The sequence below is a fragment of the Grampus griseus genome (assembly GCF_964374135.1).
Source record: "Grampus griseus genome assembly, chromosome: 6".
NCBI lineage: Eukaryota > Metazoa > Chordata > Mammalia > Artiodactyla > Delphinidae > Grampus > Grampus griseus.
This window is the reverse complement of record NC_139000.1, coordinates 31,825,454-31,844,528: the sequence shown is the minus strand read 5'-3', so window position 1 is coordinate 31,844,528 and position 19,075 is coordinate 31,825,454. Positions and strand designations below refer to the sequence as shown.

The window sequence follows — 19,075 nt, the reverse complement described above, 5'->3', positions numbered from 1 at the left end:
CACTACATGGCCGAACTGCTAGGGAGTCACTAGAACTCTTTGTTGAGGCTTAGCATCATTATCTATAAAATTGGGATAAGGATACTGGCACTGGGTTGACACTGGTTCAACCCGTTTTTGGGAAAAAGCACAACTTGTCTGAGTTTCAGTTTCTGTGCCTATTACAATTAAGACTTGTGCCGTCTACCTCAGAGGGGGGTGTAGATGGAGAAGGCACAACCTCTGTGAGCTTCAGTTTCTACAGGTGTAAAGAGGTAAGAACACCCGGCCAGCCCACCAATAAAATTCCTAGAAGAACAGAGGAAAATGGACAAAAAAGTTGCAAAATGTAGTGGGCTATACAGATGTGAATTGTCTCACACTTAAAACTCAACGAACTGACACACTTAAAGAGCATTTGTGCGTCTCCTTCCTCTTGGCTCCCTTGTTACAACCCCACAACATAAATCAATACCACTTAGTAAGACGGTCCAGAGCGGCGACCGCGTCTGTACACACAGAGGCGCCAGCCACACCCCTCGAGGCCGGAACTGGGCGGGAGGGGGCGTGGCGCAGCCCAGCCCGCCTATCGCGACGCCCCGTCCTGTCGCGCCCGCGCCTGCGCCTGCGCCGTGCGTACCCACCGGCCTCGAACGTCCCGGCGGGAGGTAAGGGGATCGCGATAGGCCCCCACGGGGGCGTAAGGCCCTGGCCGGCGTCGTGGGCCGGGTGCCCGTCCCGCGCGCGGGAGGGGCGCCCCGCAGGAAGCAGTGCATCAGGTTGTAAGTGCGAACGCTGTGGGAGTTCCTCTCGGCTTGAAGAAGTGGTGGTTTCGGTTTTGGAGGTGCTTTCGAAGCGGGTATAGGGAGGCGGCCGGTCGGGCGAGCTTGACGGCCTCCCGGGATCTCAGGGTGGAAAAGTTTACTTCGTCTGTCCTGCGTGTGACGCACCGTGGGTCTTAGGTCATCAGGGTCGCCGGCGTCTAGGTCTGGAGAGGGTCCCGCGCACCCGTTCGGGGGCGGGGGTGGGGGGAGGTGGCGTTTGGTTTATGTGGCCCAGGTGCGCGGTGGGTGACGCTGCGAGGGATGACGCGAGGCTCGAGGGTGTTTAGGGGAGGTCCTGGGGCGCGAGGGGGGAGCCTCCTGTCAGCCATACCAGGGAGGGTGGTTCGCAGAAGGCCCCACGTCTGTCTCCCCTTTTTTTACAATTCGGAATCGGAGGCTCAGAGAGCAGACCGTACGGTAGGTAGGTCCGAGGGCCTTGACTTTTCTTTCCAAATTCAGTACCCCTTCCCCCAGTGAGAAATACGGGGCGACGTGCCTGAGGGAATTCGGTGCCCCAGGTGTGGGGAAATGTGGAAAGGTGTTCATAACGTTTTTGGAAGGGGGCGTTGCCAGCGGTATTGGACTTTTCCTGAGAAATGGGGCTGTTCACTTATAAATAACCTTAAGTAATTTGGTTAACCTCCCAGTACTTTTTCCTTATTGGAAACGTGAGTAGTATGGTACTCAGCTGGTAATAGTTGTAAGCACTAAAGGTGGTTTGTAAAGCACCTGGCACCCGCCCCGCCCACCCCAAGTGTTAGTGCAGTGAATATGATTGCAATTCTTTGACCTCAAAATATTTGTCCTGTCTTATGGGAAACATCAGTTTACACATTATTTTAAGAGACTATTTATTTTGAAATATTTTACAGTTACAGAAAAGTTACAAAAGTAATACAGAGTTCTCTACAATTTCCTTTAATGTTAACATCTTACGTAACTATAATGCAATTATCAAAAGTAAGAAATTAATTTCAGCACAACGCTGTTAACTAAATCACCAACTTTCTTCAGATTTCATCGTTTTTTATACTAAAGTCCTTTTTCTGTTCCACGATTCAATCTAAGATCCCACGTTGCATTTAGTTGGCATGGCTCCTTGATCTTCTCCAGTCTGTGACAACTTCTAAGTCTTTTCCTGTCTTTCATGACCGTTACACTTTGGAAGAGTCCTGGTTAGTTATATTGTAGAGTGTCCTTCAATTGGGTTTTGTCTGATGTTTTCTCAAGATTAGATTAAGGTTGTGTACTTTTGTTGATACCACAGAAGTGTATATGCCCTTCTCAGTAGTTCGTCATATGAGGGGTACATTATATGACACACTGCATTTGATATTGCTCTTGATCACTTGGTTAATAAGGTGGTGTCAGCTGGGATTCTCTAATGTAAAGTAACTATTTTTCCCTTTGTAATTAATCAGTATCTTGGGGGAGAACTACTTTTAAACAATGCAAATATCCTGTTTCTCCTCAAACTTTAATTTGTTGATTTTAGCATCCATTGATGATCTTGCCTTCAGTAATTATTACTGTAATGTTCTAATGGTGGTTTTCTGTTTCCCTCATTCCTTTGTAATTTATTAATTGGAGTTTTTCTGTAAGGAAGAGCTGCATCTTCATCCCATTTATTTATTTATTGTTAATTTATTGTTTTTGTATCTGTATGGACTCATTTATTTTTCTATTGGTTATTTTCCTACACTTTCGTTATTTGTTTTATGTCTCAAATTGTTCCAGCTTCGTCCATTTCAAGTTTTTTCAGGTTGCTTCTTGTGCCCTTTTTATAGGCTCTCATCCTTTTTTGAGAACTTCCTTGCTTCTTGGATGCTCCAAGCTTCTCTTGCATTTTCCCTGCCCTGGAATCCACCATTTCTCCAAAGACCCCTGCTTTCTTTGTTTGGAGAGTAGTATTTAAACACCAAGGATCTGGGCGCTAGGTGTGCTCATTGCTACTGGGTTATCATTACTTCCAGTGCCTGGCAGAAGACATCTTAGAAGCGTGTGTGTGTGTGTGTGTGAGTGTATGTATTATTTCTAGCTGTATATACAGTCGTCCCTTGGTATCCACAGAGAATGGTTCTAGGACCTGCAGTGGATAGCAAAACCCGAAGCCACTTAGGTCCCATAGTTGGCCCTTTGTATCTGCGGTTCCATATCCACGGATTCAACTAACTGTGGATCATGTAGTATTTATTGAAAAAATAGTATTTATTGAAAAAACTTCACTGTAAGTGGACCCTCTCAGTTCAAATCCATATTGTTCAAGAGTCAACTGTAAATCCATATATTTCATGGAGATACAGGCACACATATATGTATATTCATGCATCTGCAAAGATTTATTTTTGTGTTTATCTGTATATATCTGTATACACACACGTATTTTAGATATATGTCTGTGTATATATATATATATATATTTTTTTTCTAAACTAAAGTTTATCCTGATACTTTTGTTTCTAATACAGTACCACAGGGTTCATTCTAGTCTTGCCTCTTATTTGTAACTTCTTTCTTCAACAGTGAGAAATCTGGCTTTTGTGTTCTACAAAATATTTCCTTATTTGTTCAGTCCTAGTATACACATAAAGTAATTTCAGGATTTCTAACCCATAGTCCTATGAGAAGCAAATAACTAGAGTACAGTATAGTTGTGTGTAATTCTTTTTGTCTTTAGCCTTATAGTATCCAGTTTAGTATCTAGGATCCCATATCTAGACACTAGTATCGAGTATCCAGCATCTGTTTTCCAAAGTTACCTAGATTAGTTATTTTCTTCTCCTACTTCTTTCATTGTGGTTATGTTGTTCATTTGTAATACAGTTAATTTTGTTTTTTATAGTTTGTATTTCATTTTGGGTTCCCCCACATCTCGTTGTTTTTGTTTTTTAATATACAAAAATGCACCTTTTGTGGTGTACAGTTCTGTGAATTTTGATAAATGCATATAATTGTTTATCCACCACCATTCTCATGATACAAACAATTCTGTCACCCCAAATATTCCATTACACTAGAAAAATAAAGTGAAAAGTAATACAACAACTTTACAGAAGTTTGAGAAATTAGGCATTTTTGTGTGTTTTCTCTTGTTTTTTCATAGACATATTTTAAATACCTGTGATGTTAATGTATTTTTTAATCCTGTGTTTGAATTATATCAGAAATATTTCCCAGTTTTCTGTCTTAAAAATCAAGAAATGCTGAAATACATTTTCAACTGATTATTTAATCACACTTTTAAACCACAATTTCTATATTGAATTACGACCTTCCCTTAATAGCTTATAAACGTTATTTGAGCTATTTTATGATCAGAGGCACTGTTGGATGACTTTGTTTCAGTAACATCATACTTTAATGCAACTATTTGAATGCTGTGTTCCCTTCTTAGTTTTATATGGGTAATTTATTATAATTTTATAGAAATGGAAATGGTGGAGAGAAAAAAAAATACTCTCTAGAAGTAGACCAAGAGTTGGGAAAGTCTTGGGAGGGTCTTAGGCCAGAATGTCTTCCCCTAGAGATGGCCCTTGTGAGGCAGCAGGTTATTCCTTGAGCACAAAAAGCTGAGGGGCAGAGTCATGCACTCTGACCTGGAAATATTGCTTTTTGAATTCAAAAAAGAGAGCTATCATCATAGCATAGGGGAGCAGTGAAAACAAGCCAAATAGTCAATAATTGGGGTTTGTCAAGTACACCATAAACTGATTAGTGGAGGAGAAGGCAGAATCATTTGAGTTGTATCTCAAATGATACACAAAGTTGAGAGGCAGATGGGATATAAAAGAGCATCTAGACAGAGGGAGCACCTTGCAAGCCAAAAGCAGAGATTGGGTGATGATATTTCAGTAGGTTGGGTGGATTACTTATGAACATTTTATTTTCTTCAGATAATAAGGAACTCTTAGAAGTTTTTATTCAGAGGAGGAGCATGTTGCCTTTGGTGTTTTAGATATATTCTTTGGTGGTAATCTATGGGGAAAAATTGGAGAGGGGAAAGAGTCTAAACACAGGCCAAATAAGACATTTGTAATGTGCTATGCATATTGTGCTGTTTGACTAGAGTGATAGGATTAGAAATTGTGTAGAAGAGACATGTGAAGAAATGTTTTAGTTCCATTAGCATCTGTTGAATACCAGGTATTTTAAAAAACATTTTGATAGGAATAGTAATAGATATAAAGATAGCTTCTTATATAATCTGCATAGTGGAAGAAAACACAAGAGGCAATGTGACAAACTGGGAACATTAGTGTTAGGGAAATATTGATAATTTATGAGACTATTATATGTTAATATAATAAGAGAAAGACAGTCCCTGTAGCACGAGCAGGCAATTGATGAAAGAAGAAATGCAAATAGAGAATAAGTCAATCTCATTAGTAATATAAAGAATGCAAAATAAAACAATAATGAGATACCATTTTTGTCACCAGTTGAATGTCTTAAGAAGAATGATAATATCAGGTATTGGTTGGAGTATAGATAAATGGATATTTTAAAGTTTTTTAAATTGAAGTATAGTTGACATACAATACTGTATTTATCTCCAGTATACAACATAATGATTTGACATTTTTATACATTATGAATTTATCACCATGATGTCTAGTAACCATCTATCATCCTACAAAGTCATTACAATATTATCAACTATATTCCGTATGCTGTACCTTACATCCCTGTGAGTTGTTTATTTTATAACTGGAAATGTGCACCCCTTACTCCCCTTCACGCATTTCACTCACCATGCTGCCTCCGTTCTGGTGACCACCAGATTATTCTCTGTATCTGTGGATCTGTTTCTGTTCTGTTTTGTTTTTTAAATTCCACGTGTACATGAAATCATACGGCATTTGTCTTTCTTTGGCTTATTTCACTTAGCACAATACCCTCTAGGTCCATCCATGTTGTTGCAAATGGCAAGATTTCATTCTTTTTTATGGCTGAGTAATAGTCCATTGTGTGTGTGTGTGTGTGTGTGTGTGTGTCTGTGTGTCTGTGTGTGTGTGTATGTATGTATGTATATGTATCACATCTTCTTTAGCCATTCATCTATCTTTGAGCACTTAAAGGTTGCTTCCATATCTTGCTAATGTGAATAATGCTCTATGAACATAGGGGTGTATATATCTTTTCAGTTAGTGTTTTCGTTTTCTTCAGATAAATACCAGAATTAGAATTGGTGGATCATATGATAGTTCTGTTTTTAATTTTTTGAGGAACCTCCGTACTGTTTTTCATAGTGGTTGCACCAGTTTACATTCCCACCACATGCATGTGGGTTCCCTTTTCTCCACATCCTTGCCAACAACCAACACTTGAAATTTCTTGTCTTTTTGATGATAGCCATTCTGACAGGTGTGAGGTGATAGCTCATTGTGGTTTTGATTTGCATTTTCCTGATGATTAGAGATGTTGATCATCTTTTCATGTGTCTGTTTCCCATCTGTCTGTCTTTCCTGGAAAAATGTTCAGATTCTCTACCCAGTTTTTGATTGGATTGTTTATTTTTTTGATGTTGAGTTGTGTGAATTCTTTGTATATTTTGGATATTAATGCCTTATCAGATATATCATTTCCAAATATCTTTTCTCATTTAATAGGTTACCTTTTTGTTTTGTTGATGGGTTCCTTCACTGAGAAAGCTTTTTATTTTGATGTAGTCCTATTTCTTTGTTTGCTTTTGTTGCCCTTGCCTGAGGAGACAGATCCAAAAACATATTGCTAAGACCAGTGTCAAAGAGTATACTGCCTATGTTTTCTTCTAGGAGTTTTATGGCTTCGGGTCTCACATTTAAGTCTTTAATCCAGATAAGTGGACATTTTGATATGTTGCTAGTGGGAATGTAAATAGGCACAACCTTTTTTGGGACATTTAGAATCAGAAGCCTTAAAAAATGTATGTACCTATTAATTCTATTTCCAGGTATTTACTTTAAATAAATAATCATAGATGGTAGTATGGATTTGCGTAAAAGAAGAGTAATTACACTGTGGTTTAGTTTATAATAGTGGAAAATTGGAAACATCCTGAGTGGCCAACATTAGATGATTAAATTATCGAACATCTGTACAATGTGATACCATGCTGCTATAAAAAATACATTATAGAAAAATAATAATTTACATGGAAACATTTTTATTATATTTGATCAGGTTATTCACAATAAATCTTTTATTTGTTCTTCATTGCTTCCTTTATTCACCCAGTAACAGTATACTTTATTATATTTTTTTGCTCCTTGCCATTCCTTTCTTTTGGGTTTATTTTCTTTATTGTTAAAGCATGCCTTTTAGTAGTTCTTTTAATGAAGGGCTTGGTAATAAACTCAGTCTTTGTATGTCTGAAAATGATTATTTTACCTTCACTTCTGAATAATAATTAACCTGGGTATATACCAACTCAGCACTTTGAAGATATTCCTATCTTTTGATATGTTGCTTTGATGAAAAGTTTACTGCTTTTGTTGTTTTAGTTTATCTGTCTTTTATCTCCGGTTTGCTTTTTAAGATATTTTTTCTTTGTCCCTAATGTTCTGAAATTTCCCTTCCATGTGTTTAGGTAAATTTGTTTTTTATTTATGCTACTTAGTGTTTATGTGCATTTTCAGTTTGAGGCTTTACATCTTAATTCTCAGCATATTCTCTTTGAATAGTGCCTTTTTGCCATTTTATTTATTCTTTCCTTATGGGACTCCTACTTGTTACTGAGCTTGTCATTTTATCCTTAATGTTGCTTATCTTCTTTTTATGTGTCCTTATTCCTCTGTGTTCATACTGATAGCTTCCAATCAATAATTGTCTTTTCAGCTACAAAATTTACTGTTTAACCCATCTTTGGAGGTTTTTATTTGTAGAATTTTTACTTGGTTTATTTTCAGATTGACCTGTTACTGTTTCATAATATTATCTAATTTTTTTTAAGATTCTGTTTCTTTCTTTATATTTTTATTTTGAAATGTACCTATTTTAATTTTATTTTTAGGTTACTTTATTATCTCTAGTCCCTTAGCTGTAAATTTTCCCATTTTGTTGGGTCTGTGGACCAATCTTTTGGCGGTGAACTTCCCCATCATCTCTAATACTACTGTAGCTGTTAGACTCTTTATTTTTGGTGTCTGGAAATTTTCCTTTTTTGCTTTCAAGCTTAGATTAACTGTAAAGACCAAGTTACTGGTAGATGAGATAATCTGTATAACCAACACTTCAAGATTTTCAACTGTGAAAGAGAGAAACAACATTATTTAGAATAATAGTTCTTAATGATTCTGGAGTGATAGAGCTTTTTGATAATTTCTTGAAAGCAAAGGACTCTGTCTTCTGAAATAATTCAAAAATATATTCATCATTTTTTGTAAACAAACATTCAGGAACTCTCAAGTCCCAAACCCCTATCTCTATGGACCCAAGTCTAAGATACCATAACCCAATGGAATTAACATAGTCAACTTATTTTTAATATGGGAGAGGTTATGGCTAATTAGATGGCATGAAAACATGATGTACAACAGTGGTTTTCAAGCTTGCTTAAGCAGTGGAGCCCTTTATTTACAGAAAATCGAATAAGTTCAAATTTATGAGATAGATATAAGTAAATTTTCTCCAACTGAAGCAGGTGTGGGGTCCTGGAGCCTGTCCACTTGATAACCTTTACCATCACCTACCCTGACCCCAAAGACATAACCCTGTACTCTCTGGAGCACTGCTCAAAAAAAAAAAACTACTGGTGAATTAGAAAGAGCATTTGATTGAACTCTCAGGAATACTGGGTTCTTATTCCAGCTCTGTCACTGGTTACGTGTACTGATTGTAGACAATGCTAATCACTTTGTAAGAAAGGGAAGATGCAATTTAAAGGACATCAATGAGAAAAGTTGCATTTTATAATATATTTGAAGTATATAATTACATATGTTATATTAGAAATGGAGTTTTTACAGCAGAAATATTAAGAATGAAAGTTTTTCTTCCAGTTTTGCCATTTGACACTTTTTTAGAAAACATTATTCACTGTCCAGGATACATTGGGAGATAAAGACTTGAACAGTATACTTCTGGTTTTTTGAAAAAAGTTAGTTAATTATATGCATACATATATACTTATATTAAAAAGCCCTGGAAAGACATACATCAAAATGGAAGTACGGGGGTGGGAGGAGGAAAAATGGAAAGAGTAGTTAACTATAGGTGAGGAGATGATTGTTGATTTTATTTTATTCTCTTTTTCCTATTTTCTAATCATTCTAACGTGAATATACATTACCTTTGTAGAGAGAAAAAGATTTTAAAATAAAAGTTTTGTTAAAAAACCAGTCACTGAAGTTCAGCATTAAGTTGAGTATGTGTTTAGAATATATTATAAAATTACCTAATTGTTGGCTTTTAAAAATAATGGAAATTGATTTTTAAAATTCTTAAATAAATATTTCCCTTTTAGGTTTTTCTACATGAGTGGAGAAGGTAGATGTTGCAAGTAGAAGAGATACAACATTTTTTTAGGATGTCTGAAGATGAAGAAAAAGTGAAATTACGCCGTCTTGAACCAGCTATTCAGAAATTTACTAAGATAGTAATCCCAACAGACCTGGAGAGGTTAAGAAAGCACCAGATAAATATTGAGAAGGTGAGTTTTTTTCTTTCTTTCTTTTTTTCCATTTTTTTCTTTTTTTACCACAAGAAACAGTTACATATTCTGATTTATATGTTGTGCATTTCACCTACATTGAGAATATTAGATAAGAGTCTTTGCTAAAACATCTAGCTCCTGTTGATTTAACGACATTATTCATTTTTTCATCCGGTTTTTCTGTTCTACAAATACCCCTCTCACATTATTCCTTTTTTAGGAAGGGATATAAGAATAGAATCAATGCCTTTTTAGTTATACACAGTGATGAATTGAGCAGTTAATAATTAAAATACGAACTGTTTGATAGTTGACTATAATGTGAAGGTGGTGGACTTTGGCTAAAGGGCTTCCCTTAATTTCATTCACCCCATGGCAAGTTTTCTGAACTGTGAGTGTGTGTTCCTGTCCTTTTCAGGTGCATGTAGATTTAAGAGGGAAAATCACTGTTTGATATGAGGGAATTTCCCAACTTCACTGCTTCCCTTTGAGGAAAGCCCAAAGTTGAGAAGTATCAGCTAGAGGTCAGTTTAAGAGTTAGGTAGAAGGAAGAACCAGTCTCAGTGCCTGTGGTGGTTTCATAGAGCCTGGTCTGGCTAGGATCTGATGGAGTGGTTGTGGCATTTATGGGAACGTCAAGTTTACTGAATACTGAGCATTGATTTGGCAGGTTACCTTGTCTTATTTGCTGTGGGACAGGTCAGTGGTATTTGATCCTTCAGAAGAACCTCCCCCAGTATAAATTTTAAGCTGTGTGGCCCTCCATTAATTTTTTTGGGGGTGTGGGGGGAGGGTGGAAGTGGTCATTAAGCCTTTCAGTATAAATAATATTTATCACCCTCAACTGCATACCTTATACAAGTAAGAAGAGTGTCAACTTTTTCTCTCATAGATACCAGCTGTCTTCCTAGTACTTAAGTCTTTTGTTAAAGTATAGAAAATAAGTGCCAAGAAAAATAAGATGAAAATTTCAATGCAAATATGAATAGAATTAAAGATTAATATTTAGTCATCTCTTAACTTCTTTCTTCTTTATCCATAAGCAATAAGTGTGATGACTTTTAAGGATGGAGGAGTTGTCTGCTAAACTGGTTATTCTTGTCATGAGCAGAAACAAAGTGTTCCATGCTTTGATTAATAAGGAGGGCACTGTAACAATATAGAAATGGAGTTGTTTACTTCTGATTGATCATATCTGTGTTTGATAATGTGTGTGTCAAAGTCCTGAGCTTATGTTGAAGTGCTCAGTTACAAAGATGGTAAGAATTTGGCAAGTGAATTGATTCTGAAAGGAATAAATAGGTGGACTGTGGTCTATTAAGACTCTTTCTTTTATTGTCCTATTTTCCCTTTGGCATTTTCCCTTTGGCAAATTTCCCTTTCCTTGTATTTATTCTATACGAATGTGCTTGCTGTCATTACCCTCAGATCCTAGCCACATGTACCACCCAGTCATCAATGGAAAGGCCAGAACCCTGGGAGAAAGTTGTGGGGATAAAAACATGTCTATTACTGATTTAATTAGCTGCGTCAGAATTCAGAAGAAAATTATTCCAGAGTTATATAGATCTTTTTCTGCTGGAACATTTTTCCTTTACCGTTTTCTGTAATTTTTACTTACTAAGAAATTTTTAAACAATATCAGAATAATTATAATTTACGGTATAGGTGATGCAGTCTGAAGCTAAGCAGTTAAACTCGTACTGAGCTATGTTTTATTCCATAATCTTGATCATTCTGTCTCTAGGTTTTCTAGTTTAGTTATGAAAGTAATTTTTTTATCTATGTAAGATTGAATAGCATATTTTAATAGATAGTTTATGGCAATGTAAAAACATTTAAAAGCCACAGTGTTCACTGTGGACAAAAGAGTTAAGAACTAAGTTTAGACTCCAGGTGTCTAACAGTGCCTCATTTTCAAAAAGGCATGTTTTTCCTGGGGGAAGGGTGTAGAAAGATAAAATATTTATTATGTTAGCCATCAGTCATCCAATATGAATTTAAAAGAAGAAAGTCAGACTGAAGGGAAATTGAAAGTAAGCCTTAGTGGAGTGATTCTGCAACATCTGAAAACAATGAGAGTAGTGTGCTGTGGACACCTGGGACTATATTCCATAGATCCTTCAGCATTACGTTTTATTACACATGATAGACTTGATTAGAATGTAATCCTGAAATTTGAAGTGTTAGCATTCAGCTTTCTTGGCTAATGTAAAATAGACTTAAGCATAGTTAATAGGAACAATATCATAAGCTTGGAACATAATTTTCTTTGTTTCATTTTATAGGGGTTTGGGGGAAAACTTACTGTGTAACATGTACTGTATTAGTTAGTATATGGTTAAAATGCAAGTGGCAGAAAACCTAAAAATAGCTTATTATATGAGATAGAGGTTTTTTGGTTTTGCTTTTATTTTTAATCTCTCATAGTTTTGGAGGTGGTCTGGGGCTCCAGTGGCAGCTCAACAGTCATTAAAGACTCAGGCTGTTTTTATCTTTCTTTCCAATCCTCAACTTGTTTCTGTCTTACATGTAAAACAGCAGCTCCAGCTGTAGCTCTCACATCCACATTCCAACTAAGATGAAAGAACCAGAATCCTATTTTTTCTGAATATGTTCTTTTTTCTCTCAATTCTCTCTTTTTTTTCTTTTAAAGAAAATCCTCCTGTTCTTGTTTTATGGATGCAGTATCATATAGTCTCTGTATGGTGGTATTATTATTATATTTTTTAAAGTTTTCTTCTTCCTTTTCTGTGTTTCCTTCCTTCCTTCCTCCCCCCTTCCTTTTTCCCCCCTTCCTTCCTTCCCCCTTCCTTCCTTCCTCCCTCCCTCCCTCTCTTCCTTCCTTCTTTCCCCTTCTTTCCTCCTTCCTTCTTTTCTCTTTTTCCCTTTTCTTTTCTTAAATGTATTCTTCTCTCTCTTTCTCCTTTTCTTCCTCCCTCCTCCCTCCCTTTCTTCCTCTCCTTCCTTCCTTCCTTTCTTTGTGTCAGTCTACAGTATTTTAGGCTTTCCTTGGCTAGCTGTCGATATTTAAGAGTGCTAATTGGAAGAGGTGTGTGTGTGTGTGTGTGTGTGTGTGTGTGTGTGTGTGTGTGTGTGTGTGAGAGAGAGGGAGAGAGACAGAGAGAGAGACAGAGAGAGAGAGAGAGGGAGAATGGGTAGCAGGGTAGTAGTAGGGGCCTTATTACCTGGAGAGGTGAACAGAGGAGGATCTATTTTGATGGGGAACCACCAGATACTCTCCTGGAGTGTTGTCTTCTGTGATGATAGAGGCAGTCCAGTTGCTTGGGCCTATGGAGAGGACATCTGATAGACTACCTATTCCTTACATAAACTTTCAAGTAATCCTTCTGTTTTTAGCCCCACCATACACATCCTCCTGGTTACCTGGTACCTCTGGTTACTGAATCTTTCTGCAGTAGTACTATGCATTCATTGGTTTGCTTCTCACTGCCTTTCTCCCCCACCATCCACCCCTTCTGCAGCCCTAGGTTTCTGCTTTCTCTGATCTGCTAAGTTCAGCTGCAACACGTCCATAGTCTTTCCAGCTTCCAAAATTTTGTTAAAATTTCTTGTCCATTGATATCTTCTGTTGTATTCTCATTATTATTGTGAATTTATACCTTTTAAAGTACTTTACTGTCATTTTAGTTGAGTTTGGGGAAAGAACAGAGATGAATGTGTTCAGTCTGCCAGGTTTAATGAGAAGGGAAATTATTACAGGATATAAATATATGTTAGCGTTTCATAAGTGTTGGTGTTTGCTGTTTCTTATATTGTTAACATTGAAAATCATGTAAAAAATTAGCTTTCTAATCTGCAAGAAGTTTACAGTCCAGTTAAGGAAATAAGATAGGATATGATGGGGCAACATATAATTAGGTGTGAAAATGAGTGTTCAGGACTGTTCAGGCAGCATGAAGCCTGAACTATGTGGTACAAAATCAGATATAAGCAGTCTTATTGATTTGTTATGTATTGATTTGGTTTCATTTATTTGTTTTTTTAACTTGTGGTTACAGCAAAAACCTTTCCCATTTCTCTTTTTAGTCTGAGAATGTTTATTTCAATCTTACAATCACATTTTCCCCCTCATTCTTTTTTTCTGATAGACTCCTGATTCAGTTTGCTTTCTCCTGTGTTATAGGATAGGAAAGCCTCAGCACAGGTGGTGAACTCCTCTCCAACTGTTTGGAATAATAGCCTTTAATAATGTAACCTAATTTAGGTTTAACATCGTGTAGCAAGCAAAGAAAGTCTGACCTATTTTATTCCTTATTTTTCTTAGAATTTTATTATTTTAAGACATAAGATCATCTATTCAATCTTCATCCAAGACACTAATCTCTTCTACAACTTACTTGACAAGTGAGCAAATAATAATAATAGTAAAGATAGTAGCTGTTGTGTTTATTTGTTGAGTGCTCTGTAAGGTTTTTATATATATCATATCATTTAATCCTCAGAACATCCCTATAGGTTACCCTTATTTTTGTCTTCCTTTTTTAGGTGGGGAAGCAGACTTGGAGTGGTTAAATTACTTTCTTGAGATCACTATGCTGCTAAATATATTAATCTTCTAATGTTGTGCTTGAAACATAGTGTGTTCTAAGTTTGTTCTTACTCTTTCTTGGTTTTCATTTTCCTCTTAGTCATGTTTGTTGTGGACAGTTCTATTTTATGATGATTTTCCTCAATGAAGAAGGAAGATGTAAAAAAAAAAAAAAATAGAGTTGAATACTTTGGCTTTCCTACATCTATTAGCAACATCCACTCCATTTGTTCACCTTTCAAACTTTGTGTTTTTGTTCAGATCCCAACTTAGTAATGTTCTATGGAACATGCCCTGGTTGATTCCATCCTGGGTCAGATATAAATGCACCATCCTCACACAGCACTCTGCAGTAGACCTTAAGGTTCACCACCCCATGATTGATCTTTAGAGTTGTAAAGGTAACATTAAAATCTTTCTCATAGAGTTATTCTGAGGATTGAGATATTATGTTAAGAACCCTTGAATGCAAGGTTGATACTTGGAAATGAGTTACTTATAAGTAAGTTATCATTCCCGGGCAGTCAACATTGGTGCTGTCAGTTAATTGTTTGTAATCATTAGGAGATTCACAGCATTCCTGAGACCCTTTGTGTTTGTTTTGGGTTTTATATTTTTTACACATGGTAGGCACAGTTAGTTGCCTTACATTAGCTATACTATAAGGTAGGTATTATTATTTATCTTCATTACATGAGTAATCCTAAATTTATGGCTTATAATCATTGGGCCATCTATTAATATTATGTAGCTTTACTTTTAGAGTCTTTGATATTTTCTCTTTTGTTGAGTTTAATAAAATAACTTTATTTGAATTGAATACTTACACTTTTTATCATCTACAATACTGATTATTATCCCACCTAATTAATCCCCCACAAAACCATCATCTTCCTTACGAAAAGTTCTGTTCATTCTGATCACTGAGATATCCTCTGATACTTGGCAAAAGAAGCCTTCATCTACTTTTTCTGCTTCTTTTCTCATCACTCTTCCCATCATACATTATACCACAAACACATTGATCTTACTTCAGTCCTTTGGATTCCACATGTGACTTTACACCTCAGAGTATTCCCAGGTCTTTTTCTCTCCAATTGAAACCTCTTTTTTCCCTACTATGCTTTGTAAATTCAAATAAATCTTTTAAGTGTCAGCATAAAGTTTAAATTAAAGTGCTTTTATACCTTAAACTCCTAAATTCTGAATATTCTCTATGTTATATCATCATCAACTTCCCTGAACCTCTAGTGAATAACATTATATAATTTTAGAAAATTATTTTTAATAATTATGAGTAGCTTTCATGTTTGTATACTCTAAACAATATGAAGTAGAATTATTATTGTTATTCAATTTTGAATCAAAATATTCTGGAAGATGAAATGACATAAAATGTGAGGCTACAAGTATATAAAGTTGATTAAATAAATGGTGGGGTGTTCTAGAGAGAACTTTTAGTCCAGGAACCACTCTCAAAATATTTGTTCTCTTTGCCCAGCAGGCAAAGCAAAACTGAGACCTGGGTGTCACTGCCAAAGAGCACAAAGGGATGAATGTTGGAAGCCTGAAAACACCTGTGCAGAGTTGTTCATCACACCATGATGTGGGTTTATAATCAGGGTTATCCAAAAAGATAAAATAGAAGAGTGGGTAAAAGGAGACAACGTATTCACCAGGATGAGAATGGTGAACACGGCTTTTGTCTCACCAGGATAAGAATGTGCTTTCGTCTCATGGGAAAGTCTAGGGGAAAGGCTGTTTCTGTGAATGTTGGATTCTCTGCTTATGCCTGTGCCAGAGGAGAACCATGGCGCCATAGACCATGGGGCCATAACATGTCAATGAAGAACAACATGAATGCATGTAGTGAGACAATACATCTTTCTGAAATGACTGAAAAACAGTATCTATGAATTTTTTCTGTAGTTGTTTTTCCTCTTTCTTGATCCTGTTTATTCATAGCAATTAAAGGTATTTATCAGAAGTTTCAGCATCCAGTGGAGGAAAGAGCAGAATCCAATGCACTTTGGGGATGTCATTCTGAGTTCCACCTACCTTGAAATGTTGGGGCAGAGCTTAATGGCCTGGAAGCCACTCAAGAGCAAGTAGTGCTGAGACAAATCCTTCTGCCCACTCTGTGAAGATAAAAGAAAAGTATAAATCCAACATCATCTAGAAAATATTTCCTTGCAAAGCTGCCATTACCTTTAAAAACCCTGTAGAGAGAAGCCCGAAGGAGAAGCCCTTGGCAAAGACAAGCTATTTTACCCAATCTCTTGACAGATAATCTCCCCGTCATTGCTTTTCAGTCTCTTTGAATCTACTCTTTGTTATTTTCTTTGTAGACAATCATGTGAAGACAAACTGTTTTATTTCTTCCTTTCCAGTCTTTGCCTGTCTGCCCACTTCCTTCCTTCCTTCCTCTCCTTCTTACTTTCTTTCTTTCCTCTCTTTCTTTTGTTTCTTCTCTTTCCCTTCCCCTCCTCCCTCCTTTCCTTCCCTCCTTCCCTCCTTTCCTTTCTTCCCTCACTTCCTTTCTTACCTTATTGTGCTGACTAGGGCCTCCAGTGCAATATTGAATAGGAATGGCAAGATCAGACATCCTTACCTTGTTCCCAGTATTAGGGAATGGTCTTTCACCACTAAGCATGATGTTGACTGTAGGGTTTTTGTAGATGCCTCTAATGTTAACTTCTTTTTTAAGTTTGCTGAGAATTTTTATAATGAACAGATGTTTATCAAATGGTTGTCTTTAAATCTACCATCTTGCTCTTTTTGTCTGTTTGTCTCATCTATTCTTTGTCCCCTTTTCTCATCTTTTACTCCCTTTTGGATTAATTGCATATTTTTTAAGATTCCATTTTTTCTTTTGTTGACTTATTAATTATACCTCTTTGTATTTTTATTTTTAATGGTTTACAGTTCAGAGTATTCATCTTTAACTTATGACAGTCTACCTTCAAGTAATGTGTTTTCATATATACATATATATATATATCACTTCACGTATATTATAAGAATCTTGGACTTCCCTGGTGGCTCAGTGGTTAAGAATCCGCCTGCCAATGCAGGGGACACGGGTTTGAGCCCTGGTCCGGGAAGATCCCACATGCCGCGGAGCAGCTAAGCCCATGTGCCACAACTACTGAGCCTATGCTCTAGAGCCCGTGAGCCACAACTACTGAGCCCACGCGCCACAACTACCAAAGCCCACACGCCTGGAGCCCATGCTCTGCAACAAGAGAAGCCACCGCAATGAGAAGCCTGTGCACTGCAAAGAAGAGTAGCCCCCACTCACCTCAACTAGAGAAAGCCCGCATGCAGCAACAAAGACCTAACGCAGTCATAAATAAATAAATAGCCTTATAACAGTACACTTCGATTTCCTCTCTCAGGGTCTTTGTAGTATTATTATAATATATTTTACTTCTATGTAATGTAATTTTTGTTTTAAACAGTGTTATCTTTCAAAGAGATTTTTAAAATAATAAAAAGTATATTTTATATTTATCTATATATTTACCATTTTTCAGTGCTGTCACTTTTTTGTAGAACCAGGTTTCTGTCTGGTATCATTTTCCCATCAACCTGAAGGACTTCCTTTAACATTTCTTGTAGTACAGGTTTGCTGGTATTGAATTCTGCTTGCATTTTTGTGTTTGAAAAAAAAAATGTTTATTTTGCCTTCACTTTTAAAAAATATTTTCCCTGTGTATAGAATTCTAGGTTGAGTTTTAGATTGTTTCAGTACTTTCAAGATGTTGCTCTGGTGTTTTCTGGCTTGCATTGTTTCTCATAAGAAGTCTTCTGTCATTCTTATCTGTGTTGCTCTGTACTTCACATATCTTTTTTTCCTCTTGCTGTTTTTAAGATTTTTCTATCACTTATTGTAAGTAATTTTATTATGATGTGCATTAGTTTAGTTTTGTTCATTTTTCTTATTTATGGTATTCCTTGAGTTTCTTGGATCTGTGGGTTTATAATTTTTACCAGATTTGGAAAAGCTTTGGCCACTCATTTTTCTTTTTTTTCTTGCTTACTGGGATATAACTGACAAACAGCACTGTTTAAGTTTAAGGTGTACAGTATAATGATTTGACTTACATACTTCATGAAATGATGATCACAATAAATAGTGAAGGTCCATCATCTCATATAGATACAAAATAAAAGAAAAACACTTTTTTCTTTTGTCATGAGATTTAAATTAGGATTTACTTTCTTAACAACTTTCATATATAACATACAGCAGTGTTAATTATATATATTAATCATGGCATACATTACATCCCTAGTACTTATTTATCTTATGACTGGAAGTTTGCACCTTTTGACCATAAACTATATGGTTCCTTTATATCTTTAGTTGTGGAAAATCTCTTCTGCTAGTCGTTAAGTCATTCTCATCCATAATTGCTCTGAAATTAGTTGTAATTTTGGTGCACCTATGGGAAGAGGTGAGCTCACGGTCTTCCTCCTCCACCATCTCAGTCACTGTCTCATTAGTTTTTCAGAATTTTTTTCTCTCCTTCAGGGAGCCCAATTGCATACCTAAAATGTTGCTTTCAATTGGCCTGTGACTCATTGATACTCTATTCATTTATTGTCCATCTTTTTTTCTCTCTCTGTGTTTCATTTTGGATTGATTCTACTTTATATCTTTAAATTTACTATTCTTTTCTTTGCATTGTCTTACTTTCAATTAAACCCATCTGTTGCATTTTTCATTTCAGATACCTTTTTTAAATTTAGGAATTGAATTTTTTTTTTTTTTTTTTTGCGGTACGCGGGCCTCTCACTGTTGTGGTCTCTCCCGTTGCGGAGCACAGGCTCCGGACGCACAGGCTCAGCGGCCATGGCTCACGGGCCCAGCCGCTCCACAGCATGTGGGATCCTCCTGGACCGGGGCACGAACCTGTGTCCCCTGCATCGGCAGGCGGACTCTCAACCACTGCGCCACCAGGGAAGCCCCTAGGAATTGAATTTTTAAAAATATCTTCCATGTCTCAATATGCTCATGTTTTTTTCTTTCTTAACAACATGGAATATATCATAATAATTTTTAATATCCTTGTCTATTAATTC

At 36.6% G+C, this 19,075-nt stretch overlaps 1 protein-coding gene across 6 annotated transcripts in view; it reads left to right on the top strand.

The window, feature by feature from the left end:
• The first annotated feature begins 595 nt into the window (after window positions 1-595).
• Window positions 596-19,075, top strand: part of STX17 (syntaxin 17) — an 85,307-nt gene continuing 66,827 nt past the window's right edge. For 3 of the 6 annotated variants that reach the window (XM_082657125.1, XM_082657124.1, XM_082657120.1), the window contains exons 1-2: window positions 596-647; window positions 9,247-9,432. In XM_082657125.1, coding sequence (XP_082513251.1) covers window positions 9,274-9,432 — 159 coding nt within the window. In that variant the 5' untranslated portion in view covers window positions 596-647; window positions 9,247-9,273. Of the gene's footprint in view, window positions 762-9,246; window positions 9,433-15,486; window positions 15,594-19,075 lie in introns of those variants that run through there. The other 3 variants (XM_082657122.1, XM_082657121.1, XM_082657123.1) reach the window with 3 other exon arrangements.